This window comes from Canis aureus, chromosome 14, assembly GCF_053574225.1.
Source record: "Canis aureus isolate CA01 chromosome 14, VMU_Caureus_v.1.0, whole genome shotgun sequence".
Classification (NCBI taxonomy): domain Eukaryota; kingdom Metazoa; phylum Chordata; class Mammalia; order Carnivora; family Canidae; genus Canis; species Canis aureus.
Genome location: NC_135624.1, coordinates 7,237,871 through 7,265,116, shown reverse-complemented (window position 1 = coordinate 7,265,116; position 27,246 = coordinate 7,237,871). Strand labels below are relative to the sequence as shown.

The 27,246-nt window shown below is 45.7% G+C and overlaps 1 protein-coding gene and 1 long non-coding RNA gene across 4 annotated transcripts; one reads left to right on the top strand and one right to left on the bottom strand.

Annotated features, from left to right (window-relative positions):
• Positions 1-8,679: 8,679 nt before the first annotated feature.
• On the bottom strand, positions 8,680-14,834 carry LOC144283129 (uncharacterized). Its single transcript, XR_013351478.1, has 2 exons — positions 14,325-14,834; positions 8,680-13,945 (listed from the first exon to the last, which is right to left on the bottom strand). It is a non-coding gene; the product is annotated as an uncharacterized LOC144283129 (long non-coding RNA).
• Positions 14,835-15,306: 472 nt separating this feature from the next.
• Positions 15,307-21,987, top strand: KLF10 (KLF transcription factor 10). 3 transcript variants are annotated; one of them, XM_077846837.1, is made up of 4 exons: positions 15,307-15,472; positions 18,620-18,853; positions 18,992-19,904; positions 20,383-21,987. In XM_077846837.1, exons 1-4 carry the CDS (start codon positions 15,437-15,439, stop codon positions 20,640-20,642), a joined length of 1,443 nt encoding a protein of 480 aa, XP_077702963.1. In that variant the 5' UTR covers positions 15,307-15,436; the 3' UTR covers positions 20,643-21,987. The 3 variants fall into 3 exon arrangements, with proteins under 3 accessions (XP_077702963.1, XP_077702965.1, XP_077702964.1); XM_077846839.1 differs by lacking the exon at positions 15,307-15,472 and adding an exon at positions 17,339-17,523; XM_077846838.1 differs by lacking the exon at positions 15,307-15,472 and adding an exon at positions 17,564-17,584.
• The last annotated feature ends 5,259 nt before the right edge of the window (positions 21,988-27,246 follow it).

Below are 27,246 nucleotides of genomic sequence, written 5' to 3'. Positions count from 1 at the left end.
TGGAAGCATCCTTCAACTTCAAAAACATAGGAAAACCAAAGAGGTGACCTCTTCTACACGCTGTCCACCAGCCTCTCCCATCTTTGTCCAGGGAAATAGAATTGCCAAGAGGCTGCTTCTTCCACTGTATCAAGCTCCTCCTATTTCTACAAGGGCAGAGTCAGCCAGATGGTAGCTACTGAAACCCAAGTGCCGTCTCTTAGAGAACCTATGCTTTAAAAAGAGGTCAGTTGTCAAAACAAACTAATTCAGAAGCACAGCCCTTGGGAGGATCTCAAGCTGTAGGCAGTGTAGGAAGGATGCCTGGGTCAGGCCCTGGAAGTGGATCAGGCCCTGTGACCTTTCTTTGCTTCACTCCTACTAATAGTTTTAGAACCTTTTACATAGTTGTCTGAGGTGGGGGGTGCGGGACATCCTTTGTTTTGGAGGATTATGGGAATACTTTTACAAGTGCTTTATTGCCCTGTGTTTAACCTTTACTTAATTGGTCCTAATTCACCTCACTAATTGATGCCCAATGCCAGGAAAAGCTCTGTGCTAAGTTTACAGCCTACTGAAAAAGTGATGAAGATGTATAAACACAGCAGGAAGATTCTTACCACAGTTCAGATGATAAGGAACGTCAAATATATGGAGGGCATCCCCATCAAAGAGGGATTTTGTTTGGGGAAGGAAGCCCACAATGGCAGAACTGGGATTAGTGGGGATGGGAGCTACAGGAAGGAAGATATCCACTTGGTACAAGGAAAAACTTTTGAACAATTATAATTATTTTAAAATAAAACTAAGAACAAAGTGCTGTGGGAGGTGGTGAGCATCTGAGCCCTGAAGTATTGAATCAGGGGGTGGAAAGATCATCTGGCAGGATGCTGGGAGGGTTTTGAGCTGAAGTTGGAGGAGGTCCAGCCCAGGTCTAGGATTCTGTGAGGAAGGTGTGGGCTAGAAAGCTATATATCTGGACAGAGTTATCGTCTGTCTAGAGCCAGAGAAATGCTTTTCGGACCAGACTAAGGAGAAAGGATTTCTACCTCTGATGACCTGTTACAGAACATTCCCAGTTATTTCAGCAGGTAGTCACCAAAACCGAGCATGCATGTGAACTTCTTTACAAACTGGATATGGTATGCAGCTCAGTCACAGGGTTACTGTAAATACCAAATGAGAAAATACAGGGTTGTGCTTGGAAGGGAGCCTTGGCTCAGTAAGTGTTAGAGATTATTCTTAGGGTTATTACAATGTATAAAAACTGGCTGGTCAGTTTCTTTTTCAGGCCACAGTTATTAGACAGCTAGAGAAATTACTGGAAAGAGGGAATGCCTGGCTGGTTCACTTGGTAGAGCATGCAACTCTTGATCTTAGTGGAGGGGTGTAAATTCAAGCCCCATATTGGGTGTAGAGCCTATTTAGGAAAAAACAAAATAAATTCTAGTAATCTATGAAAATGGCCAGTGGTAGAGTCAGGGGAGGTAGATTTTTGAGTTTAGAAACTAAAACAAGAACTTGTTACATAGTCTATACTTTACAGTGTTCATTTACCTCTCTTGTGTATATATGGGAACATATGGGATAAGTATTTGTATGTATATTCATAATTACTCAAGTATTCTTTAATTCCTTGAAGTTAGGAAGTTGAGTAGTGAAAATATTTTTTAATAAACAAATCACTTATAAAATTGGTCCTAGTACAACATTTCTCAGCTAACACTCCTATCCTACCAAGAAGGTGTATATGTGAGTCAATCTCTGCTATTTAAAACATTTAGCAAATACAGTAAAACTGTCAAACTTGCAAAAGATTCAGGATTTAATGAAGTTGACAAAAATAAAATTGGAGAATTGCTTGCATCTCAGCAAAGACCTTGGTAAATAAGGATTGGCATATTTAAGCTAATCTACAACTGAAAAACAGAGCTCTGAGAAAGGTGTGTCATATAAGCCCTTTAGAAGAAAATGATTTAAATATCAAGAGATAGGGCAGCCCTGGTAGCTCAGTGGTTTAGCGCAGCCTTCAGCCCAGGGTGTGATCCTGGGGTCCCAGGATCAAGTCCCATGTCAGGCTCCATACAAGGAGCCTGCTTGTCTCTCTCTCTCTCTCTCTGTCTCTCTTTGTATCTCTTATGAATAAATAAAATCTTAAAAAAAATACTAAGATAAAAGAAATATAAATATCAAGAGATAAAGAGAAGCTTTAGGAAAAATTGATAAATTTTTAAATATTTTGCAAAAGCAACAAACAAAACCCCCACACCGACCTCTTCTATGAAAGGGCTTTAAAAGTCAAAGTGAAAGTTGCTATAGTATATGATTTTTTCAGAAAATATATGCTAAGAAAAGTAACTAATACTTCATTCTTTAGAATCAGTGCAACAAACTGAGGGGGAGAGGAGTGGGGGGATGGGGTAATTGGGTGATATATATTAAGGAGAGCACGTGATGTAATGAGCACTGGGTATTATATAAGATTGATGTAGCACTGAACTCTACCTCTGAAACTAATAATACACTATATGTTAATTAATAAAAATTAAAAATGAAATTTTAAAGATGCAAAAAAAAGGAATCAGTGCACATTTTGAATTATAACCTAGATTTGTTAAGCTTAAGAAAACATGTTTTAATGTCATTTAGTATCATTTTTTTATTTTAAAAGATTTTATTTATTTATTCATGAGAGACACACAGAGAGAGAGAGAGAGACAGGCAGAGGGAGAAGCAGGCTCCACGCAGGGAGTCCAACATGGGACTCGATCCCGGGCCTCCAGGATCACGCCCTGGGCCAAAGGCAGGTGCCAAACCACTGAGCTACCCAGGGATCCCTAGTATTATTTTTCAATATGAATTTTCAATCAAGCTTCCCCCAGCCCCTTACCAAACTGTAATTCTCTTTTTAAGTGGATTCAAATTAAATGTCCTTGGCTGGCAGCAATTATCCCCAGATGTGGGAAGAGAAAGGGAGGGAGTGTGAGCAAGCACCAGCGACCTTTCTCAATGGTTGCCTAATTCTTCAGCTAAGTAGCAATGTGAGACAAACAGACCCACTGCCCTTCCTTTAAAGTCTTGTGAAATGGAGGGAGAAAAACATTTCCTCTTACTAAAGAAAGCCCTAGAAAGTTACCTGGGTTCTTTCACCAGACTTTTGCTGAAAGAGTTTGTAGGGTGAGTCTGAAGTTGATAGCAACATTCAAATCAGATACTTCAAGGCACTTCAGAGTTTGAACCTCAACTTGACTATCAATTGCTATTTGGTTGTATTCTTCAAATCTAGAAAGCTATTTTACAAAATGGTCCCTGAGGGTCAAAATTATGTTGCTTTTGGTCAAATACATTTGGAAGCAATTCGTTCATTTCATCCATAAGAAAACTAAAGAGAAAGCAAATATTTACTTTTCCCAGACCATACTGGCTATTAATGGCTTGATTAGAACCAAGCCTCCTGAATCTAGAGCTATGGTTCTCAACGTTGGTTGCACACTGGAATCACTCGACAGCTTTTAAAACTACTGATCTCTAGATCTCATCCCCAGAGATGCTTATTTAATTGGTCTTGAGTACAGCTGAACTGGGGATTTTTTAAGAACTCCCAGGTGACTCTAACATGGAACCAAAGTTGAGATCCTGATTTTAATTTTTGCTCCTGCAAAAGACCTATATCACCTTCTACTACAATCCTTCATATCCTTCCACTTTTCCCTCCTATTCCTATTCCTTCTCTGGTGTCGTCATAACCTAATAATTCTAAAGCCCAATGCTCGAAAAGGAGAGCTGTGGGACTACAGAGCAGCAGGCACCCAGTCGCCTCAACTGCTTACACTGGACAGATGGCGAATCTCAAAGCCTAATGTAGCACAGAGCCAACGCCACTCTAGCGGCAGCCGTATACCCAAATTTAAGTTAAAATATTCTGTATATGCTCAGGTTTTGGATTCTCTCCTGGAGCTGCAGGCGGCAGAAGCTAACCACCCAAGTCCTAGCAAATAGCAATGACTTGGAGCTGAAAACTGCGGCCTGCTGTGGCAATGGGGTCATGAAGCCAGGCCCTGGACCAATAGCTTTCGCCACTTAATTGCTCTTCCCTCAGCTGCAAGATGGTCTTTTCATTCCGCTTAGTTGGGATCCAAATGAGCGTTGGATCCCTGCACAAGAAGAGCGGTGGTGGAAAAGCAAACTTAAAAATTAATCTCTCTTTTTGAGAAAAGTAATCAGTACAAGGAGACAAGCCCATCGCAGAAGTCCAGGCCCTTGCTGTGCTGGGCTTTGAGGCCACGTTGTTCATAAGGGGAAGCAGGCCCTCCACCTCCGCCCCTGCCGGCCGCCCAGCTCGGGAGGGAGGCTCCGACCCCGCCTCCCGCCTCCGGGAGGATGAGCCGGTCAGGGTCAGGTCGGTCGGCGGCCGGGCGCTAGGCTGGCAGGTGCCCCTGCTGCCCTAGCAGTGACCTGGTCTTCCCGGGATGGGTTCCCCGGGCTGCTTCCAGTTCCCGCCACTCCGAAAGCAGAAGTGCAGGCTTTCCAGTGACCAATCAGACAAACATTTGATCTGCTGGCCCTGTGCACCCCAGATCTGACTGTACAGAGGCAGCCTCCATTTTTCTGAAAGACGCGAGGACCCACCGGTGAATACCCAGGCCCTCCCTGAGTGGGCTTTCACCTGCTGTTTGAAGGGATTCAGATTTCCCTCCCAAACCATGAGATTCCAAGAGTTCACCTGAACGGTATTCAAGCTCTCTTTTTAGTTTTATTCAGTCATTTCTGGAGCATTCATTCCACAGTTTCTTGAACGATGTGGAAATGGAGATGGTACCTTAATGTCTCAGGACATAAGAACTTAAGCAACACTCTCCTTATCATATATTAATTTGGGGGTGTATTTTAGGACCATAATACAAACTACTACCAATTATAGTTTTGAATTAGATATGTAGGCTAATTAGAGGCCAGATTGTTCCACTTTTTGATTTAGGGGTCCAGGGAAGCCATTTATCAAAGCTTATTAGAGAGGTGCCCCTTGTGTGATTAATTCCAGGCAGTGGACACAGACAAAGTTCTGACCCTCCCTGAGTTTGCAGCCTGATGGAAACCAGCCTTGAATTATGGATAACTGTGCTGTGTGGTATGTACTGAAGAAGAAAGATGCACAATTAAATGACTTCCAAAGTTTCTCTGTCAAATCAATGGTGTCACCCAGAGCTCAGGAAAGCAAACCCCTTACTTGACCTATCCTAACACATCTTTGGCTAAAGTTGGCCATATTGCGTTGGGGCCCAGCCCCTGTCTGTTACGAACCAATTGAATGTGAGTGTTGCAAGAAGCCACGATGAAAGGAAGTTGACTGCAGCCAAAATAATGCCAAAGAGGGGCTGTTATGATATTGTGATCTGTTGTGAGGTAACTGTGAAGAACATAGCACCTGAAATGGGGAGTTAATTTTGGGTTAGGTCATGTGGGGCTGGTTTATACATGTGGTAGAAGAGAGTTTTAGGGGGTTTGTTTACTTTCATCTTTTTGTTTTTTACCCCAAGTGAAGAAATTTTAGTTAACAAACTCGGTTTTTGAGCAGTTCTTCATTAACGTATGCAAGATTCTTCTCTTACTTTTTCTTTTTACTTCCAAACCCTGATTTTATTTTCCTTTGCCCCCCTAGTACCTACTCTAATGTTTATATAATAATAATGTTTATATAATGTACATATAATCTTTATATGTACATGTATACCTTCTTACAAAAGGTATATTATTTTTATGCCAATGTAACTTTACAGAAATGATATTGTGCTCTAAATCCCATTGTTTCCTATATTTTTTCCCTTAATGCTAGATTTTTAAGATCCATCAATGTTGCTGTGTGCATTTCATTGACACTTTTGTTACTTAGTTTTCAACAATTCGTATCCAACATATTTTACTCCTCCTTTTCTCCAGTGATAAGCATCTCAACTGCTTCCAACATTCAGCTACCCTAAGAAATCCCACAATAAACATCCTTACGGGCCTATGGGAGAATTTCCTATGAATATATTTTGCAGAGTTTTCCCACAGATCCTAAGGCTTGTGCATGCTTAATCTCAACAACTGCCAGATTACCTTCCTGAGTGGTGGTACCAGTTGGCACTCCCTCCAGCAGTGCCCCAGAGTTCCATTATCTACATTCTCAGTTGCACAATTATCTCCAACAGTGACCATTCTTAAACATTCAAAGGCAGAGCTCAGAGTAGATGCAACAGCTCATAGGGAACTATCTATAGGTCTTCACCCGTGAGTGCCACTAGAAAGGGGATACTTTAGAAAAATTGTGTGGGAATGATCTGACTTGTAAAACCAAGAGATGCAACATACATGTATTCTCTGGGAAGTCGGGAGATATTTAGCATTACAAATAAAAAATATTTTCTGCATATGCTTCTTTTTTGGTACAAATATCCTATTCAGTCTTTGCTCCTACTTCCCATGTATGGTTAATTTGGGCGACTTGGTTTGAAACGTGATTTGACTTGGCCCTGGCCAGTCTTCACAGTGGATAGTAGTGGGAGGCAGGGAAGGGGAGGCGGAGCTAGGAGGCCAGAGTGTCCAGCTGATCAGAGACTGGCCTCACTTGATGAGCTGTACCTCCCTATCTTTAGTTGTCATTCCCTTGTGTCAGAGGGTTGGGTGGAATAATACAGTGACAATTAATAGTAACAATGAACATTTGTAGAGGACTTGCTTCTCAAAATGTGGTCTTCAGACTGGCAGCTTAGGCATCACCTGGGACATGATTAGAAATGCAGAATCTTGGGGTCTACCCCAGGCCCACTGAATCAGAATCTGCCTTTTGCAAGACCCCCAAGGGATTTTATACACATTAGTACTGCTTCAGTCTTTACCAAAACTTTTCACATAGATTGCCTTCTTTAAGCTCTTCACAACACCCCTGATTTCCTTGGTATAGTTATTATGTATTTCCCATGTTATAGTTGAAGAAACTGAGGCTTGGCAGGTTAAAGTGACTAGTCCAAGAGTACCAGAAGAGCCCAGGGCAAATAGATTTTCAAACTATGCAACTGCACTCAAGGTCATACTTGGTTTATATTCCCTTTTCCCATGTTCATTTTCCCTAGTTCCAAAAGGAAAACACCCAGGAAGCACTCATTTCAGAGCTAAGCAAACGTGGAGTGGCAGTGAAACCTCCCAGTCTCCTCAGGGATGTAACCTGCCACTGAGACAAGAAGCAATTACTGTTATTCAGCCTTAATCCTTCTCCTGCTGCATTGCAACTTTGGGTTAAGAGGGGTAGCCAGATCTTCATGGAGTGTGAAGTAGGTGGAGATATGAGTGGGTCCCTCCCTTGAGTGAAACATACCAGGTTCCATTTTTCCTTCTTAAAAGCAAGCTAAGCAGAGGTACTTACTCTGGGGTTCCCCAGATCCCCAAGGCGTTTGTGGGTAGACTGAGGAATCTGAGAACTTAGCCTTTTCTGCACCATAACTAAAGGAAACAAACCCATAGCACCATCAGCAGGACCTGTGACTCTGTAACTAATAGAAATCACAGATATTTCCATATTGAGCTGCAACTGTCATGTATCTCTAAATCTCCTTTATGCTCATCGTGACGTCAGTACTCTAGGTATTAGACCCATACTAGATCCTATTATTGAATGTATTCAGGAAAGGGCACTATATTGCTAAATGACAACTTTATTTTGATTCTTTGATGATATTGTATCAATATAATGGTTTTCTCTGTAATCTTCTGAATTTCATCTGTGAGCTTAAAAACGTTATTTGAGAAGGAGCTCATCAGCTTCATTAAACTGTCAAAGGACCATGTCAGATTTTGGAAACTATCACATCCCCCAGTCTGTTTTTGGTTGGTTTGGGTTATCCACCTGTTTTATGTCTTTTTTTTTTTTTTTTTGGTAGCACCATAGCACCTAAAGCCAAAAGGGCCTATATACTTGTTGGTGGGAGTGAGGGCTGAAGAACTCCAAGGGAGAACATTTATGACTATTCTTTTATTCTAGATGATCTTCTCAACATTCAGCAGATTTCAATTAAAAATGCATACCACTTGCTGGACAGAGGGACCATTAACCATAGCTTTGGTCACTTCGGCAGGTATGTGTTATGATCTTGATTAGAATTCGGAAAGAAGCTGGAAGATGTTTGAAAAGGAACACCCCTCCTTTCATACCCATGACATTAACCAAGATTACCAGGATTCTGATGTCTGAAAAAGTAAGTTAGTAACTGGCACTATCCAGAGTTTGGCAAGCTCAGACTTTTAACTAAGCTATAAGAATTCTACCCTGATAATTATCAATGTGCACAGAGATGTCCATGATAGAGTAGCCTTTTTTTTTTTTTTTTTAAAGCAGGTTACAAAATAGCACGTTTTATTCTATAGAGAGAGGGGGAAGTGAGAGGGCAGGAGAGAGAAAAAGAGTCTGAAAAAACAAATAATCGAAATATTGTTAATTCTGGATAGTGGAATTATAGGAGATTTTCATCTTTTATTCCTTTTTGTATTTCTTTTTTATGATCAGCATGTATTACTTTTGTTAAAAAAAAAAGGCAATGAGGCTATTTTCACTTTGTAAAAGTCAAAATGTTTAACAACTATATTTTAATGCTAGTTGGAACCTTGCAGAGCCACTTAACCACTTAACTAGCTTCACACCTCTTGGGGAGATAAAAAAGAGCAGAATGGGAAGTGGAAAAACTTTAATTCTGTACAAAAAAAATTCTAACATGAAGTGCTGTAATATACCCTGAACTTTGTAGAGCAGGTCAGATTAGGTCCCCCATATTGTTAATGTGCCAGGCAGCCACTGGTACATAGCAGGCCCTCCATCAAAGTAAGCGCCCTTCCTTTTTCCTATTATACATTTACTTCCATTGCAAAGGGCTCAGTAGAGTGCTTGGAGGTGGGGGGAGTGGTGGTATATATTTCTTCCAGATCTACATATTACCCATTTTTCCAAGTTATTTCTTATTCCAATTGCTTTTCCTACTTCACCAGTTTTTCTAGTCTTCCTTCCTGGGGCTTTCTCCCAGCTGTTTCAGATTTTTTTAAAGTATTTTTATAAGATGAATATTTTGAAAACTGTGGCTGCCACTCCAGAGCTGATACAATCACACACCCACTGTTTCAGTTATTTCTTGTGGCACAGCAAACCACCCCAAAACCCAGGGACACTCCTACAGGCAGAAGCTGGGGGCGGGGGCAGGGAGTAGTGCCTCCCCGCTAGAGGGGAGGCAGGCAATGCTGCGTGGGGTTGCTGTTCCATATATCATTCACAATTCTGGGGGTCAGGAATTCAAGTAGAGCTCATTTCTGCTTCAGGCTGTGTCAGCTGGGCCTGCTTGGCTGGTGCTGGAGGGTCCCAGGTGGGCCTGCTCATGCACTTGGAGTCCTGGGCCTGGCTGTCAGTTGGGGTGCCCTCGTCTCCAAGTGGCCATTCTCCATTCAAATGTTCTTATTCAGTAGTTCAGCTTCTGCCTCTGTCCAAGAGGGTTAAAATGGAAACTCCAAAGGCTTCCGAATAAGACCTAGGCACAAAGTCCCACACACAGCACCACCCCCGATTCTGTTAGCCAAAGCAAGACACAGGGCCAGCCCCCATTCAGGGGTTGGCGAAACAGACTTCACCTCTTCATGCAGGAATGGCAAAGTCACCTCGGAGAAGGTTATGCAGAATGAAAGGGGTTGTTGTGGTCATCTTTAGAAACAACAATCTACTGGACACAGAGTTCAAGATTTTACCATTTTTTATCTATTTTTTATTTCTTTAAATTAAGCTGTATGCCCAATGTGGGGCTTGAACTCACAGCCCTGAGATCAAGAGTTGCATGCTCTATCTACTGAGCCTACCAGACACCCCTAAGAGTTCAAGATCTTAAAAAAATAAATTTTTAATGAGCTTAAAAACCACAGTAATTAGTATAATGAAAATAACAAATAATGTTCACTAGTCACAGAGCAGATTTTTCCTAATCGGTGTGACACTTTCACTTTCTGAATTAACCCTTGCTTGCCTCTCATCTCTTTGTAATAGTAGGCTAAGAAATCCTAAATCCTGAGCATGTAAGAGAAGTTCTCGGCTGTCACCCTTTGCCAACATTTCACCACATGGCTACTCCCTCTCAGCCTTCATCCTGAGCCTGGTAGTTCTCCAGAGACCCACCCTCAGTTCTCTTATCTCTTGTTTACTCTTCCTAGGGGATTGCAGCTACTCATCTGCCTTCAGTGGCCACCTATACCCTGATTACTCCCAGATTTTAATCTCTGGCCCAGATCTTTCTCTCCTGGGCTCCAGAACTGAAATTCCAACTGCCTCCTGGGCATCTCTATTTGGATGTCCCACAAGTAATTTTATCTTTATATGTCCCAAATCAAATTTGGCATTTTATGCCTCTCTACCAAAACCTTCTACCTCCCTATGGCCTGTTTGTTGGGCAATACGGTCCTGTTTCATCCAGTGAATCAAGCCAGAACCAGGCAGTCCTCCTCCACATCTCCCTCTCTCTCATGCCCCCTTCCAGTGAATTGCCAAATTCTATTGTTTCTTGCTATTTCTATTCTGTTCTTTCCATGCCTGCCACCATTGCCTTCGTTTAAGCTAGCATCATCTTTGTTGCCTACATTACTGAAAAAGCCTTCTCACTGGTGTTAGACCTCCACCCCTCTGGTCTATGCTCCACACTGAGCCAAACTGGGCTTTCTATACCATCGCTCCTTGCTAAATCTGTCAGTAGGTCCCCATTGTCCTTAGAATAAAGTTCTACTTCCACATTCCTTAGTATGTCATGCAAAGGCCCTTTGTGTTTGAGGCTGCTTCCCTTAACACCCTAAGCTCCTCATCCTACCTCTCAAATCTGTGATCTAGACACTTCGGAGAATCCTGAATCCCCAACAGTCTCTTTACTCTCCACCTCCACCCCTCTTCTCCTCTCTCTTAGGGATCAGCTGAGGGAAGCCTTCCCTCATCCCTTCCTTGCCCTCCTAGGACACTCTGTGCACACCCCTCTCCTAGTATTTACCACACTCTATAGTCACAGCGGCCTCACTTACCTACTTCTCCTGCTATAATGGAAGTTCCTTCCACCTTTTATTGTTATTCCTGTGTTCAGCTAGTGCCTGGTATATGGTGGGGCAATGGATGAATGGTGATGATACCCACTGACTTGAAGGAGCAATAAGAATATGGCTGTCAGTTACAGTATGCTTTAATTCCAGTTCACTAAACTGAACTGAGGGATCTTTACATGTTGGTCCCACTGCCACTTCCTTCATTGTTCTGATGGAAGGAGAAGCCAGCACCATCAGCAGGAAGGGCCAGCATCTATCTGAGCTCCTGCTTCCTATTGCCCAGGACTTTTTTTAGTCATGCCCAAGATGACAGTTTCCCATGTGTGGTCCTACAATGATGCAAGTTAGGGGTAAGGTAGAGAAGGATCGAGAACTCCTGCCCTAGCTGTTTGTCCACATTCTTTCTGTAACTCCTTTGAGTGTTCAGAAACGACCCACAATTTTATTTCTTCCATTAAAAAAAAATCTTGAGTGCCTAATATAGAACAGACTGGACTAGAAAGATTATGACATGGCCACCACCTTCAAGGAGCTCAGATCTGGGTGTAGTATGGGCAGGAATCAATATTGTAAAATACTTCCTGCCATAAGATGTGATACGTGCTCTGCACCCAGCAAGGAGTGTGGACAAAGTGCTGCGGAAACAGAGAACAGTGGATTAATCTTGAAGTTATCAAGGAAGGCCTTCAGCAAGATGGCAATAGAGCAAAGGGAGCCAAAGGAGCCCTTCAAAGATGAAAATATATAATTTCTTCCAAGACACTTTGGCTCCTGTTACACTTTAAAGAAAATCTGTATTTCACACTGTGGCCTATAAATTCCTTAGTAGTCTGGCTCCTCCTGCCTCATTCTCGAACCCTGCCCTCCCCACACTTCCCCCAGTACTTTCTAAACCTCCAGCCACACTGCACCACCAAGCAAGCTCCTTCCTGGTAGGAAGCTTTCATAGCTGTTCCCTCCACTCAAGCACATTATCCCTGAATCTGCCTATCCTTTCATTAGATTTTCAACTTAAAAGTCTCTTCCTCAAAGCAAGATTCTCTTATCTCTCTCTCTCTCTTTTTTTTTTTTAAGATTCTCTTATCTCTTAAACCAAACCACAATTATAGGCACAATCATATTATCATATCACCCCATTGCAATTCTATGCATTGCAGTTAACTTCACTTTCATAAGTGATTTTATTATATACATATATTATATATAGAGAGAGACACGGAGAGACTTGTCTTAATCTTCCCATCTAAGCTTTTTGAGAGCAGGGACTGGACTGTTTTGTTCCCTGCAGTTGTCCGGGTACCTAGAACACATAGTAGGTATTCAACAAATACTGGATAAATGAGCAGCAACACAATGTTTACTGAATGAGGACATGGCTTAGAGATATGGAATTGTACCACATGTTTGAGAAACAGCAAGTCATTTGTTATGGCTGTGGGCAAGGGTACATCTAGGTTGGAGAGGAGCTAGGTGGGGAGAGTAGTTGGGGCCAGACTATACAACTCTGAATGGAATAGCCTCTTATCTCCTAGGCAACAGAAGCCAAGGATCCTCTTTAAGTAGGGAGTGTCATGATTGGATGGTGACTTTTTTTTGTTTTTTTTTAAGATTTTGCTTATTTTTCATGAGAGACAGAGAGAGAGAGAGAGAGAGGCAGAGACACAGGCAGAGGGAGAAGCAGGCTCCGTGCCAGGAGCCTGATGTGGGACTCGAACACAGGAATCCGGGATCACGCCCTGAACCAGGGGCAGATGCTCAACCACTGAGCCACTCAGGCATCCCAGATGGTGACTTTCAAAACACCACTCTAATGGCAGTATGGAGAGTTTGGGCACTATGAATCAGCTGGGGTGGGGTCGGAGTTTGGATGGGAAGATTGCAGATTATTTCATCCAAGGGACAGTTGCTACAGACTGACCTGATATAACAATTGAAGGACAGAAATGAAAAGTGAGAAAAGAGATATTTTCAAGGCAAAACTGTTGGGATCTGAGGACCACTGGATCCAGGACTTGAGGGAGAAGGTGAAGGCTAGATGGGAGATGATGAACCCATACAGGAAGGAGCAGGAATGATTTTAGTTTTGGTAATGTGGAGTCTGAGGTGCCTGAGGAACATCTTTCTCTGAATCTCTAGGAATTGTGCCACCGCCACACTGTTCCTCCTACCCCTTTTTTCTTTTCTTTCCTGTTTTGAATCACTCCCACAAGCCATGAATGCTCCCTGCTTCTCAGCGTGCTGAGGCATCATGCCAGCAGGCCCCACATTCCTGAAGAAGGGACTGGGTCCAGACCTGGAGGACTGGCTGGCTGTGGCCACCCGAGGGGGCGGCTCCCTAACAGGAAGGAAGGCTGGCCTGTGGAGGGGGCGGCTCCTGACAGGAAGGAAGGCTTGCCGGCTGGTTGGGACAGAGGGGAGCTTCCACTGCTGCAGCAGGTGCCCAGGGCCAGCTGCTCCAACCCCTCAGGCTCAGATCAACAGGATGGGACAGCCCAGGCGGAAGGAAGCCTACAGGAAGGGACACCCTTGCAGACAGAGGGCGGGGTAATGGGGTGGAGGGGAGATAGGAAGAGCTGCCTGGGCTGCTGAGCTGGCACCCCTCCAGCTGATTCAGGAGAGGCAGTGACTGGAGGCCATTCAATCCACAGCCCTGGTCAGCTGTATTATTACTACTGTTGTTGGCTACCCTGGGCTTTAGATATAGCAGAAGGAATCACTGGAAGATGTTCACGGACTTGCCAATTTCTAAAATAATTAATTCCCTTTCTCTGCTCATTCTGTGGTGATTGGGGGGAAAAAGGTCACTTGCCTTAGCCTTTCAGTTACACTGGGAGGTGAGACAGCTTGAGGGAGGGGCAATGATTTCTGCCACGTGTTCAGTCTGTCCAAAGGAGATAAAATCTCTAGTTTAAGCTGGGTTATCACTGCCCAACTCTCCCAACAGCTGTTGTGAACGGGCACCAAAAGGCACAAAGAGGGAAAATTGGGAACAAAAGCAGAGTCACGGGCTCCCAATCTGGAGGCCCCAGCTCTCCAAGGAGCCGCCCAGGGGTCGGAGGTGGGACTGTGGGGGAGCGGAGGGCGGGCGGCCCTTGAGAGGGAGGGCGCGGTGTGTCTTGGAGCAGGCGGGCCTCCCCGCAGCAACCCCACCCCCGGGCGCGCCCGCGCGGGCTCCGGCGACCCTAGGAGACCCCTCCCCACAAGCAGTTTCCAGGCTGGGTGTTTCTGGAGGCCTTGGCCGGGCGGGGGTGGGGGTCTACCTTTGAAACAGCTTGCAGACTGCAATTTAAACTTTACATCGAGCTCAAAACTCGATTCCGCAACCAAGCGTCGTCAGAGAAGGATAAATACCCGCGTCTGCAGCCCCTCATCACTCCATTGGGCCGGTTCTCAGGGCTTCCTGCAGTCCTCGCGCCGTCCTCCCGGCAGCCTGGAGGAAGGATGGGCGGGGAGGGCAGGGGCGGGCACTGCTGCCCGCGCTGCTGCAGGGTAGGGCGACCCGCGCCGGAGGTCGGGGCGTGGGCGGGGGGCGCAGGAGCAGGTGTCGGCTCAGTGACAGGGTTCCCTGCCCTGCCCTGGCCTGCCCTCCCCTCCCCGCCCCGCCCCGGGGCTCCCCACAGCTCAGCGAGGCAAAACCCAGCAAACGCTCGAGAAATGCAGCTCAGTCGGTCAGCGACTCTGCTTTCTTGCCAGACGCCTAAGACGCCTAAGAGGACGGCGCTTCCCAATGCAAATCTCTTGGCTCGGGCCCCCGGGCTAGCAGCCACCGCCTCCCCCGCCCGGCTGCCCGGTGTCCCGCCCACCCCGCGGCGGGCCGAGAGGGGCGCGGAGCAGAGGGGACGGGGCGGAGCGGGCATCCCTCCCCACCTCCCACGTGGGCCCGGCCCTCCGCAGAGCCTGGGCGCGCCGCCGCCGCGCCTCCGGCTGGGCCCCCGCCCGCGGCACCGCCCCCTCGGCCGGGGCGGAGGACAGCGGGGGGGTGGGCGAGGGCCGAGGGGGTGTCACCGAGTCAGGTGGCGGCGGGAGTTCCCTCGGGCAGGGCCGAGGGAACACGCTGCCGGGGATTGTGTACACGCTCCACTGACACAAGCTTCACGCTGCCGGGCAGCCGCTGATCACGCGTGGCCCCGGGAGCCCATTGGCCGGCGCCTCACACACCTTTGTCGCTGATTGGCCGGCCGCAGGCTCCGCCCCCGCCCCCGCCCGCGGCGCGGGGCAGGCGGAGAGGCTACCTGAATGGGGAGGGGGCAGACGGCGCGGCGCGCGGCGGCGGCGGGAGCGGCGTCGAGTGTCTCCGAGCGCCCGTCCGTGGCCCGGCAGCCAAGCAGCGCAGCAGCCAGTCAGCTCGCCGCCGGCCGCCAGGCAGCCAGCCATGCTCAACTTCGGCGCTTCCCTCCAGCACGCTGCGGTAGGTCACCTGGGGATGCCCCCGTCCTTCCCTTCCTCCGCGTCCGAGGGGCGAGCCGGGCGCCAGCCCCGAGCTCCGGACAGCAGCGGCGCCGACGACCGGGGCTGCCGCGGAGTCGTGGGGGAGGACCGGGCTTTCTGCCTGCAGACTGGGCACTGGGGAGGGCGTGTGTGCCGCGGAGTGGGTCAGCACGGGCGGATCGGGACCTGGGGACCAAGGGACAGGGGCCTTGCCCAAGGTGTGAGGAGGAGGGCGAGGGGCAGCTCCGCAGGGGGACCTGAGGCAGGTGAGGGGGAGGATGCCTGCAGGGGAGCGCAGCGGGGAGGGGCCTGCTGCCCCGGCCGCGGGCCCGGGGAAGGTGTAAGAGGGCAGTGCGGGGATGACGAGGAGGCCCCCGTGCACCTGGCGCCGGGAGCGACGCCGCCGTCTGGACCGGGAATGCGACCCTGGGCGGGAGGCGCTGCCACGGGCGCTCGAGGGGCGGTGTGTCCCCGGGAGGGGCGAGGGGCGGCCCCTCTCGGGGGTCTCGGCGGAGGCTGGTGCCGGGGCTGCGCGGCCGACCGCGGGGCCGGGCCGGGCCGGGCGAGGGGGCGCCCGGCGTGGGCGCGGAGGAACGGCACGTGGGCCGGGGCCGCCGAGGGGGACGAGGAGGTGCGCCCCCGCACGTCGGCAGGGGCCCCCGGGTCCCGGCGGGAGCCAGTGACCGCCTTTGAGGACCCCCGGGAGGGGAGGGCGGAGGGCGGAGGGCGGGAGCCGGCAGCGGGCGGGGGACGTGGGCGGGGGAGCCGGGCCGCGAGACGCGGGGGTGCGGGCCGCGGGGCCGCGCGTCTGGAGCGGGAGTCTGTGGGGGCTGCACGTCTGGGAACCTGTGGAGACTCCGCGGGCGGAGACGGAGCTGCCGGAAACCGCGGGGAGGGGGCGCGGCGTCTGCGGGGAAGACGGGGTGGTCTGAGGTCCCGCGCGCGGCGTGGGCGGGAAGCGCCGAGGGCTCGGCCGGATCCCCCGGGGCTGCGGCCGGGAGGGGGCGGGGGCCGGGCTTCCGCGGGGACCCGGCTCCTCCTCCGGCAGCCGAGGCGGAGGCCGGGGGTGGGCCGGGAGCGGCTGCGCCCAGGGAGCTCCTCGTCCCCGGGTGACCCAGCCCCGGCCTCCGCCAGGGGCGGCAGCGAGGCCCGGCCCCGCTGTCGGTTCCTAAGGGAACGGCGGCTCGGCGGGCGCGGGGAGGGGCGGGCGCTCCCGCTGCCGGGGCCGGGGCCGGGGCCGGGGCCGGGGCCGGCGCCCGCGGCCCCGCCCCTCCCCGCGGGCTCGGGCGCGCACTGCCGGGCGGTTGGCGGCGGCGCCCGCGGCCCCTCCCCCGGGCCGGCGCGAGGGCGGGGGCCGCGGGCTCAGGAAGTAGGTGAAAGGTGACGGCGCGGCAATTCCCAGTTCACGTTTCCTGCGCGGCCCGGAGCAGCGGCTGATCACGCTTTGTTCACATGCCGCGCCCCCTCCTCCCCCGCGCCCCCGCCCTTCGCGGTGCAGCCAATCCGGGCCCGCGCCGCCGGGCGGGCTGGCCAATGGCGGGGGCAGGGGCGCGGGGACGTGCGAGCGGCGAGGAATGTTCCCGGTGACTCACCCGCGAGCCTCGCTGAGGTTAGGGCGGCCCCATCCGTCTGTGCTCGCCAGCGAGGATCTCCCCCGCCGGCCGCCCCCGCCGCCGCCCCCGCCCCTCGTCTGCCTCCCCGCCCGCGCCTCCGCCCGCCCTTCCCTTTCCTGCCTCCCGCCCCACTCCCTTTCCTCCCCTCCCCGCCTCTCTTCCTGCCCTTCCCGGCTCACGCTCCCCTTCCCCGCTCGCCTGCCGTTTCTCCTTTTCTTTGCCTCGGCGGCCTGAGGCTTTTTGCACCCACCCGCGCTGTCCTCTGCAGCTTGAAGGGGCGCGCGGTTACGCAATAGCGTTTTTACTGAAATTCCCAGAGCAGTGGCTCCTCTTCTAAGGATTTCAACACGAGGAGTGTGTGCGTTTCTTTAGAGCAAGCCCTGAGAAGAATACTTTGCAACGCAAAGAATGCTTTTCGGTATTTTTACACAATCTCTACTCAGACCAAAAGAATGAGATCACTGTAATGGAAAATGGAGGTGATACGTAGTACCATTTTCTAAAGTGCAGTTTAAGGAACTTTGATAGGAAGCATTGAACAGTTGGTGGAATCTGGAGTTGTACAAATAAATGCCAAGCGTGTGCTGTCATTCTTCTAACAGTTATTTTAAAAATTAAAATATGTTCGATTGGACTATTGTAGACTCAGTACGGTCAGTTTTTGCCAATTCTGGGTAGAAGATTACATTTTATGATTGGCCTTTTTTTTAAGTAGTATTGCATTAGCTGGTCATAGTTGTGCATAACAAACCATTGTGTTAAATAGATGTAGTGAAAAGGAACACAAATATGAAGAACCTGAAGTTTAGATAAAGCTTTGGGATTTTTCCCCCATATTTATCTTTACCAGAGATAATCAAGCTGTGAAGACATTTTAAAGCTATGAAAGATTTCGAATAACCTAATGCAGTAATTTTAAAGAGCCACTGAAGATTTCTCTCCTGTTGATTTTATCATAAAGTGCAAAGTACCTTTCCAAAGGTCAGACCCCTATCAACGGGCCAGAGCTCTGTCCACTACACTGCCTTTTTAAGAAAGTTGTAGGGCTTTTTTCCCCTATCAGGAACTGGTGTCTCAAAAGTTCTCATGCCACACCTGTATTATTGAAAAAAGAACTTTTGCAGAGCCCTTCCCTTATTTTGTCTGACCCCAGTTGCAAGTGGGTACTCTGGGAAAAAATATAAAATTTCTGAATCAGGTTTGCTTTCTTGGAACTTGTGTGCATTGTTAATTTTAGCCTCGGTTTCCTTAATGGTAATAAAGTGCTCCTCTCTTCCTTGCAAGGATATCAGTGTTCAACCCTACGTGTGATAGAAAGAATGAAGATTTTATTTTTACCATTAGTGTTAGTATGAGTGAGAGAAAAATTATTTCAGAAATTTGGAAAGTTGTGTGAATTATAAAGAAAAAAGTTTTAAAGAAGATAGTTGTGTGTTGCTCTGTGTGTTATTTGGATGACAAAAATATGCTTATAATCATTTGACCTTTGGTGTTTTTTGTTTTTTTTTTTTAAGGAGGAAAGGATGGAAATAATTTCTGAAAGATCAAAAGAGAGTGTGTATTCGTGGAACAAAACTGCAGAAAAGAGTGATTTTGAAGCTGTAGAAGCACTAATGTCAATGAGCTGCAGTTGGAAGTCTGATTTTAAGAAATATATTGAAAATAGACCTGTTACTCCAGTATCTGATATGTCTGAGGAAGAAAATCTACTCCCGGGTACACCTGATTTTCATACGATTCCAGCATTTGTAAGTATTACTGTTTTTAAGATGAGAATGTAGATGATAGAATTGTTGGTTTTGTTTTTGTTTTGTTTTGTTTTTTTTGTAGTTTACGTAATGGACTTAATTTCTCATGCCCATTGCCTGTATATTTCTCTTTTCTAGTGTTTGACTCCACCTTACAGTCCTTCTGACTTTGAACCCTCTCAAGTGTCAAATTTGATGGCATCAGCGCCATCTACTGGACACTTCAAATCATTCTCAGATACTGCCAAGCCTCACATTGCTGCACCTTTCAAAGAGGAAGAAAAGAGCCCAGTACCTCCTCCCAAACTCCCCAAGGCTCAGGCCACAAGTGTGATTCGTCATACAGCCGATGCCCAGCTGTGTAACCACCGATCCTGCCCAGTGAAAGCAGCCAGCATTCTCAATTATCAGGACAATTCTTTTCGAAGAAGAACCCACCTAAATGTTGAGGCTGCCAGAAAAAACATACCCTGTGCAGCTGTGTCACCAAACAGATCCAAGTGTGAGAGAAACACAGCAGCAGATGTTGATGAGAAAGCAAGTCCCGCACTTTATGACTTTTCTGTGCCTTCCTCAGAGACTGTTATCTGTAGACCTCAGCCAGCCCCTGGGTCCCCACAACAGAAGTCGGTGTTAGTCTCTCCACCTGCAGTATCAACAGGGGGAGTGCCACCTATGCCAGTCATCTGTCAGATGGTTCCCCTCCCTGCAAACAACCCTGTTGTGACAACAGTCGTCCCTAGCACTCCACCCAGTCAGCCACCACCCGTCTGCCCACCCGTTGTGTTCATGGGCACTCAGGTGCCCAAAGGCGCTGTCATGTTTGTCGTACCCCAGCCTGTCGTTCAGAACCCAAAGCCTCCAGTGGTGAGCCCAAATGGCACCAGACTCTCTCCTATTGCCCCTGCTCCGGGGTTTTCCCCTTCCGCAGCAAAAGTCACTCCTCAGATTGACTCCTCCAGGATAAGAAGTCACATCTGTAGCCACCCAGGATGCGGCAAGACATACTTTAAAAGCTCTCATCTGAAGGCGCACATGAGAACACACACAGGTACCAACCATTTCTTATTTGTGTCTTAGAAATTCAGATGAATATTTTTAGGCCGTGATCACATATATATAAACCGGGCATGTTAAAGAAGAGCTTGCTTTATTAACCAGTTCAGTGGATAATACTTACAAGTTCTTCTAAAATATTTCATCAAGGTGTTTTTTAATTTATTTAATGATCTTTGAGTGTCTGAGTAATTAATAAAAGTATTTCTAAAACCTTTGTATCATAGTTGAAGTCAGAAAACTTTTTTTGTTTTTGGCTTTTTGTAAAGGGAAGATTCCTATAAATGTGACAGAATGAAAGTTGAAAATAGAGCAGCATACATATTCACTTAACAGTTGATTCATTTAGTAGCTTTTATTTTGAAAAGATTCTCTTAGGATATTTTAAAATGTATATCTTTAGATATAACTAGATATGTAATTTCCAGTGATTTGATAAATGCATAGTAACGATCTGAATTTCTTTGTCTCAGGAGAAAAGCCTTTTAGCTGTAGCTGGAAAGGCTGTGAAAGGAGGTTTGCCCGTTCTGATGAACTGTCCAGACACCGGCGAACCCACACAGGTGAAAAGAAATTTGCTTGTCCCATGTGTGACCGACGGTTCATGAGGAGTGACCATTTGACCAAGCATGCCCGGCGCCATCTGTCAGCCAAGAAGCTACCAAATTGGCAGATGGAAGTGAGCAAGTTAAACGACATTGCCTTACCTCCAACCCCTGCCCCCAAACAGTGACCGCTCAGAAGGTGAGAATGAGAAGTAACTTTGGTTACTGCCAGGAGCCAGTGGTGTTATAAAAATGGTTCCACTGCAAGTCTGTGGTCCTCTAGTGTGGGCCGAAAACAGAAGCCCTACAGCTGAGGAGAATGCTCCGCCTGGGTTAGAGGACAAGAAGTGCTGCAGCCACAGGCAGGTCACAGTGTGGCAGGATTCATTTCTTATCACATAAGAGAGATGAGAAAGCTTTTATTCCTTTAAATATTTTTTGAAGGTTTCAGATGAGGTCAACACAGGTAGCACAGATTTTGAATTTGTGTGCACAATTTATTACTTCATTTTCACCATTTATACTTGAGACCAACTTTTCAATGTGATTCTTCTAAAGCACTGGTTTCAAGAGTAGAGAGACTGGAGATAAACATTACGGTACAGAGATGGAGATGGAAAATTGATTTGTATTATTACGAATATTGGCATCTTTTCCTAGTTACCTTGTTTACTATTCATAGTCTTTCCAGTCAACTTTGTGGATGTAGTTGTTAAATATATCTAGAACTAGCATTTTTATACTTGATAACATTTGGAATTAAGCAACTGTATATTGCTGAAGAGGGCCCAGAGAATTGGAATCCTCAATAATTTAATTGCTTTGAAGTATAGCTATAATTTTTCACGTTTTTGTTTTGAAAGTTTTAACAGATGAATATATCTAGGCATTTTATTATGCTTTGAACTTTAGTCTGCCTGCAGTTTCTTGTGTAGATTTGAAAATTGTATACCAATGTGTTCTCTGTAGACTCTAAGATACATTGCACTTTGTTTAGAAAAAAAGAATTGAAGATAAAAATATATATTGTAAAGAAGGGATACCAAGAATTTTAGATAACTCCTTGAAAATGATGGCTTATGTCATTAGTAAAATACCCTTATATTATGAGGATGTAATAATATGTGCTCAATTGAATTAGAAAGTTAGTGACCATTATTCACATGGACAAATGTCATCCTGTTAATTTATAAGAGTTTTGGTGGGTGGGGAGGGAGGTGGAACTAGTTGAGTAGAAGTTGTTAAAAATTCACTATTGTTAACAGTATTTCTGTTACATTCTGTTGTATAGTGGATGATATACACAGTGGTAAAACAAAAGTCAATTGTTTAAAATATATGGTGAAAAATGGCACTATATCTTCCCATTTAACATTTTTCTCTATTGGGTATTGATTTCTGACATCAAAACTTGGACCCTTGGAAAACAAGAATTCTTTTTAATAAAAAAAATCTTTGTGATTTACAATTTGCACAATATTTCTTTTGTTGTACTTTATATCTTGTTTACAATAAAGAATTTTCTTTGGTATATTTACTTGGTTGATTGCATTTGTTAAGAACTATTCTCAGTCTAATGTGATTTGGTCACTGACACGTGACATTGGTCACTTATGGTACTGTCCAAAGATTTAGTGTCTGAAATTCTCTTAAGAGCTTTATTCAAATTTAGAATTGTTAGGAGTGTGTCCTTAACATGAATCAATTTAGAGCATATACAAAGTGAGGCCTGGTATCCATATATTCATTGAGATAATTTGCAAGCCTGCCCAGTCTAAGAAACCAGCGCATTTTAATCTTTGAACATTCTTGTACATTTTGATGATTTGGGGTTGAAATATAGCTCTGGCTCTCCGCAAAACCTTAAGTAGCATTAAGTTAAAGGGCATACCACAGTGAATAATTACAAGCAATGAGACTGCTGCAGCAAATGAAAAGGAGCCTGACCTGTTAAATAGAGTGTAAATTACCTCTAGAAGTTAGATTAGCTCAGACTATTAAGTGAAACCTTAAATGCAATAAACATACTGGTACTTAAACTGCGAGAATGGTAATACACCTGGGAAGAGCAACGCTTGCTAGTTACTTGTCAGGGACCTAGGAGCTATAAATGCTACTTGGTGTATTGAGTATACTTCTGGAGATTGCTATTTTAGTTGGCTCTGAAACCCCCTTGTCATGGGAGAACATCTTTTGCAGTGTCCAACATAACCATTGACCTGAAGTCTGGCTTACTTACTGTTGAACACCCATGGTAGGGGGCGATGTAATGTACTCACTTGGCACCAGTTATAAGACTAGCATCCCGGGTCATCTGTGCATCTGTTGCTACTTATTTCTTGGAAACTTAACACCACCTAACAACAGAGCTGCTGGGGAGGGGCCTTGTTGTTCCGCAGCTTCTATAGTGGGAACCTGGACCATCCTGACTCAGTTCCTCATGGTGGTGGTAGGTCCTCAGAAGTGGGAGAACAGGAAAGTAGCTGACCTAGTACTCATCCCCTTGTACTGACATGGCCAGTGGATATGTGCCACCCATTGCTGTGTTCTTCCCAGTCCTAGTTGCATCCAAGACTTTTCCTTAGAAATTTTGTAAATCAAATCATTTTAACAGTAATATATTTGAGTTGAATGTTCATGCTGGTTCTGATCTTGATGCAAAAGTTGCCCCGAAGCCAGAATATTTGTAGCATGTAATGACAATGTGGTATTAGTGTAGCTTTAGCACTACTTTTGGTGGTTTCCTGTCTGACATCTATTAAGGTCAGACTGTAAGAAATTGCTGATATTCAAGCTGTTTTAATAGTTCATTCTTTTTTGATAATTTTTTTTTTTTTTAAGATTTTACGAGAGACACAGAGAGAGGCAGAGACGTAGGCAGAGGGAGAAGCAGGCTCCCTGCGGGAAGCCTGATACAGGACTTCATCCCAGGACCCCAAGATCATGACCTGAGCCAAAGGCAAGCCTCTCAACCACTCAGCCACCCAGGCGTCCCTCTTTGTAGATGATTTTAGACTTAGAGTTGCAAAAATAGAGTTCCCATTTAACCTTTCATCCAGCTTTCCCTCGTGTAACATCTTACCCATAGAACGTTTATCAAAGTTAAGAAATTAATCTTGATACAAAACTATTAACTAAAGCATAGAACTTAGTTTGAGTTTCACTAGTTTTTCTATCCGTCTTTTTTTTCTGTTAGAGTATCTAATCTAGGATCTCAAACATTTAAATTGTCCTACTCCGTTTTCTCCAATCGATGGTCATCCTGTCTTGTCTTCTCTTGGATTGTACTTGTCGGTTATTTTGTAGAATGACCCTCAATTTGGGTTTGATGTTTTTTGATGACTAGATTGAGATTATGCATTAATTGGGAAGATACCACAGAGTGATGTCTTCAGTGCATCATATCAAGAAATACATGATATCTGTGTTTCTGGTGATAGTAACCTGGATCACTTAGCTAAGTGATGTCTGCCAAAATTTTCCACTATAACCTATTTTTCTCTTTATAATTATTAACTATTTGGAGAGAGATTTTTAAAAAGATTTTTTATTTATTCATTCATGAGAGACACAGAGAGAGAGAGGCAGAGAGATAGGCAGAGGGAGAAGCAGGCTCCATGCAGGGAGCCTGACGTGGGACTCAATCCTGGGTCTCCAGAATCATGCCCTGGGCTGAAGGCGGCGCTAAACCGCTGAGCCACCCGGGCTGCCCGGAGAGAGATTCTTTAAGACGAATAACCTGTTTCCACTTACACCTTTAGGCATACCACTCAAGTATGCTTAAATAGATCTTGCTTATGGCAGTTATTACTGTGATATTCTAATAGTGATTTCCTATTGCCTTCATTGTGTATTAATTGAAATTCTGGAGGAAAGAGTTGTTGCTTCTCCTCCATGTACTTATGTATTCAGTTATTTATGTCACTATGAAATTAGGGATATTTATGTCATTCTTTGAGTTATTATACAATATTTATTTTTATGACTCAGTTGTTCCAACTTTGACTATTCAACCATTTTTGATTGACAAAGATGGAAATTTCACCGAGGTTCAAGCTATCATTTCTCACCAAAATGAGCCATTTATTTGGTGTTAGTGATTTGACTTTTTCAAAGTTTTCTCTATCCATGTGGTTACCGCTCATCTAATCCACTCTCTCACTTAAACAACCAACTGCAACTATCCCAAACTAGTCTCATCCTGTCTCCCACCATCCAGCTTCCTTGCCAGTCTTCTGAAAATGCAAACCTGACCATGTCACTTCCTCATTTAAGACATTTCAAAACTTTCACGATGCTCTTAGGAACAAGTCTAAGTCTCTTAACAGGATCTAGAACAATGCTGTCTAATAGCAATATAATGTAAGCCATATATGTAATTTGAAATTTTCTAATAGCCACATCAAAAAATTGTTAAATTAATTTTAATATTTTTATTTGACCCAGTGTATCCAAAGTATTACATTTCAACAATCAGTATAAAATTATTAATGAGATATATTCTTTTTTTGCATGAATCTTTGAAATCCAATATATATTACTTGCTCACAGTGTATCTCAGTTGGAACTAACTCCATTTCAAGTGCTCAGTAGCTGTAGGCGGCTAGTGGCTGCTTAAGGCACTGTGCAGAGCTAGAAGTCCCACACTGTTCTGCTTCTAGCAACCTTGCATGGCTTTCCACCTTATTCTCCACACCATGTCCAAGCTCTGAGTATGCAATTTCTTCTGCTAGAAATGTTGCCTTGCCCTTCCTTTTACTTTGACATTTCTGCTCTAATAATTACAGTTTGCTGAAATTGCTTAATGTCTTTTCCCTTGACCTTTGTAAAATTCCACAAAGACAAAGGACCCTGTGAATCTTGCTCACTGCTCTATCACCAGCACCTAATACAGTGCCTGACACATAGCAGGGGCTCATGAAATTTTGTCAAACTGAAAACTGAACTGAGAAGAGGTTCTGTGCATCGTTAGGGAGTGAGAACAATTAAGGAGTTGTTAGATGACCTGCAGTGTACAAAGGCAATGAAAAGCTGAAGACTGCCTTTTTCTTATTCCTATCCATCTCTGCTAGTATTAGAAGGACCACTCACTACAACCTTCTAAGCTCTCAGAGAGTTGCATGGGATTTAGGTTCTCTTCATTGCATTTTTAATTGGGCAGGGAAATCTGATCAAGATGGCCATACATAAGGCTCACCAAAGCCCTCTCAGTGAATCTAATTCCTCAGCGTGGAATGGTTCAGCTCTCACCCCACCCTTTCTCTTTGGGGATACTCAGAATGAGGCAAGACATAAATGAGGACCTTCATCGAGGGCACTGGACAGTCAGCAAAACCTTGGAGTTAAGAGAAATCTTTTGAGAAATGAAATCAAGGGACACCTTAAGGGAAGCTTTTTTTTTTTCTTTTTTCTAGAGATGTCCCACTGATTTTGTGTGTGCATGCACATTTTGCACGTGTGTGTGTGTGTGTGTGTGTGTGAGTGGTAATCCAGTTCTGGCATTTTTCTGATCAACTAAACAGTTTGGGAAAAGGCTTAGAGTTGGTTCTCAAATAGAAATGCCTCTAATTTTCTGCACAGGTAGCTGTGCCCTAGAGAAGGTGTAAGGGAAGAGCACTGGTCAAGTGATAAGACCCGGTGTATTAGGGTTCTCCAGAGAAAGAGAGCAAATAGAATTTATATAAAGAGATTAATTATAAGGAATTGTTTTATGTGGTGTTGGAGGCTGGCAAGTCCCAAGATCTGTAGTGGGCAAGCTGGAGACTCAGAAGAGCTGATAGTATAGTTCCAGTGCAAATGGGGGCAGTCTCAAGACTCAGAAAGAGCTGATGTTTCAGTCTCAGTCTGAAGGCAGGAAAAAAGCTAATGCCCCAGCTTAAAGATAGTCAGATAGCAGGTATTCCTCCTTAGTCTTCTGCTGTAGTCAGGCCTTCAACTGATTGGAGGAGGCCAACCCACATTAGGGAGGGCAGTCTGCTCTACTCAGTCTGTTGGTTCAAATGTTAATCTCCCACAGAAACACCCTCACAGATGCAACTAGAATAATGTTTGATCAAATATCTGGACGCTCTCTAGCCCCATCAAGGTGACACACAGAATTAACCATCATGCCTACATTCTAGTTCTGGGTCTACTGATAACTAGTTTATTCCTTGGGAAAGTTGCTTTCTCACTCCTGGGTCTCAGCATCCACTTTTAAGAACAGGGCTGAACACACCTGTCTTATTCAGCTCATAGAGCTACTGGCAAGCTCAAACAAAGCTATGTATACAAAAGCTCTTGGAAAGTATAATACATTTTACACTCGTTGGCACTGTACAGCACCCATGTCTGGGAACATATGTATGGCAGTAAATGGATTAGCATGCCCCTGTAGGGTGGCCACCTATTTTGGAAAAGAGAGGCCACTCAGAGCGGGGAAGATTAGCAAATTTTAATATCCAGAGTTTCCATATGTATCTAATTATTTGGGTGACCCATTTACAGTAATTGTCATTACAATGAGGCCAGTCTAATGGGAAGGAACGCACAAAGTATAAAGTCATGGCTATTTGCTGAGCATAGCTAACGCATGGACACTTGTCATTTTATTATAAAGTACGAATTTGGACGGAGTTACCAGAGAAGCATCCAGTATATGAACTAACTGCCTTTATGGAGTCGATTTATGGAGTTTATTTTGTTCTTCTTTGTGAATTCTCCAAGTCTGAGCTTTGCTAATTCATGTTAAAGTGCTCAATATCAGATGCTCTATCCAGCATCGGCTAAAAATGCTTTACAGACCTCTAGGAG

What these genes read in the sequence shown, in the direction of transcription:
- KLF10 (XM_077846837.1), top strand. Translation starts at nt 15,437, where the DNA reads ATGCTCAACTTCGGCGCTTCCCTCCAGCACGCTGCG. An exon ending in TTCATACGATTCCAGCATTT is followed by an intron (nt 18,854 to 18,991) that starts GTAAGTATTACT and finishes TCTCTTTTCTAG; the next exon opens with TGTTTGACTCCACCTTACAG. An exon ending in GCACATGAGAACACACACAG is followed by an intron (nt 19,905 to 20,382) that starts GTACCAACCATT and finishes TCTTTGTCTCAG; the next exon opens with GAGAAAAGCCTTTTAGCTGT.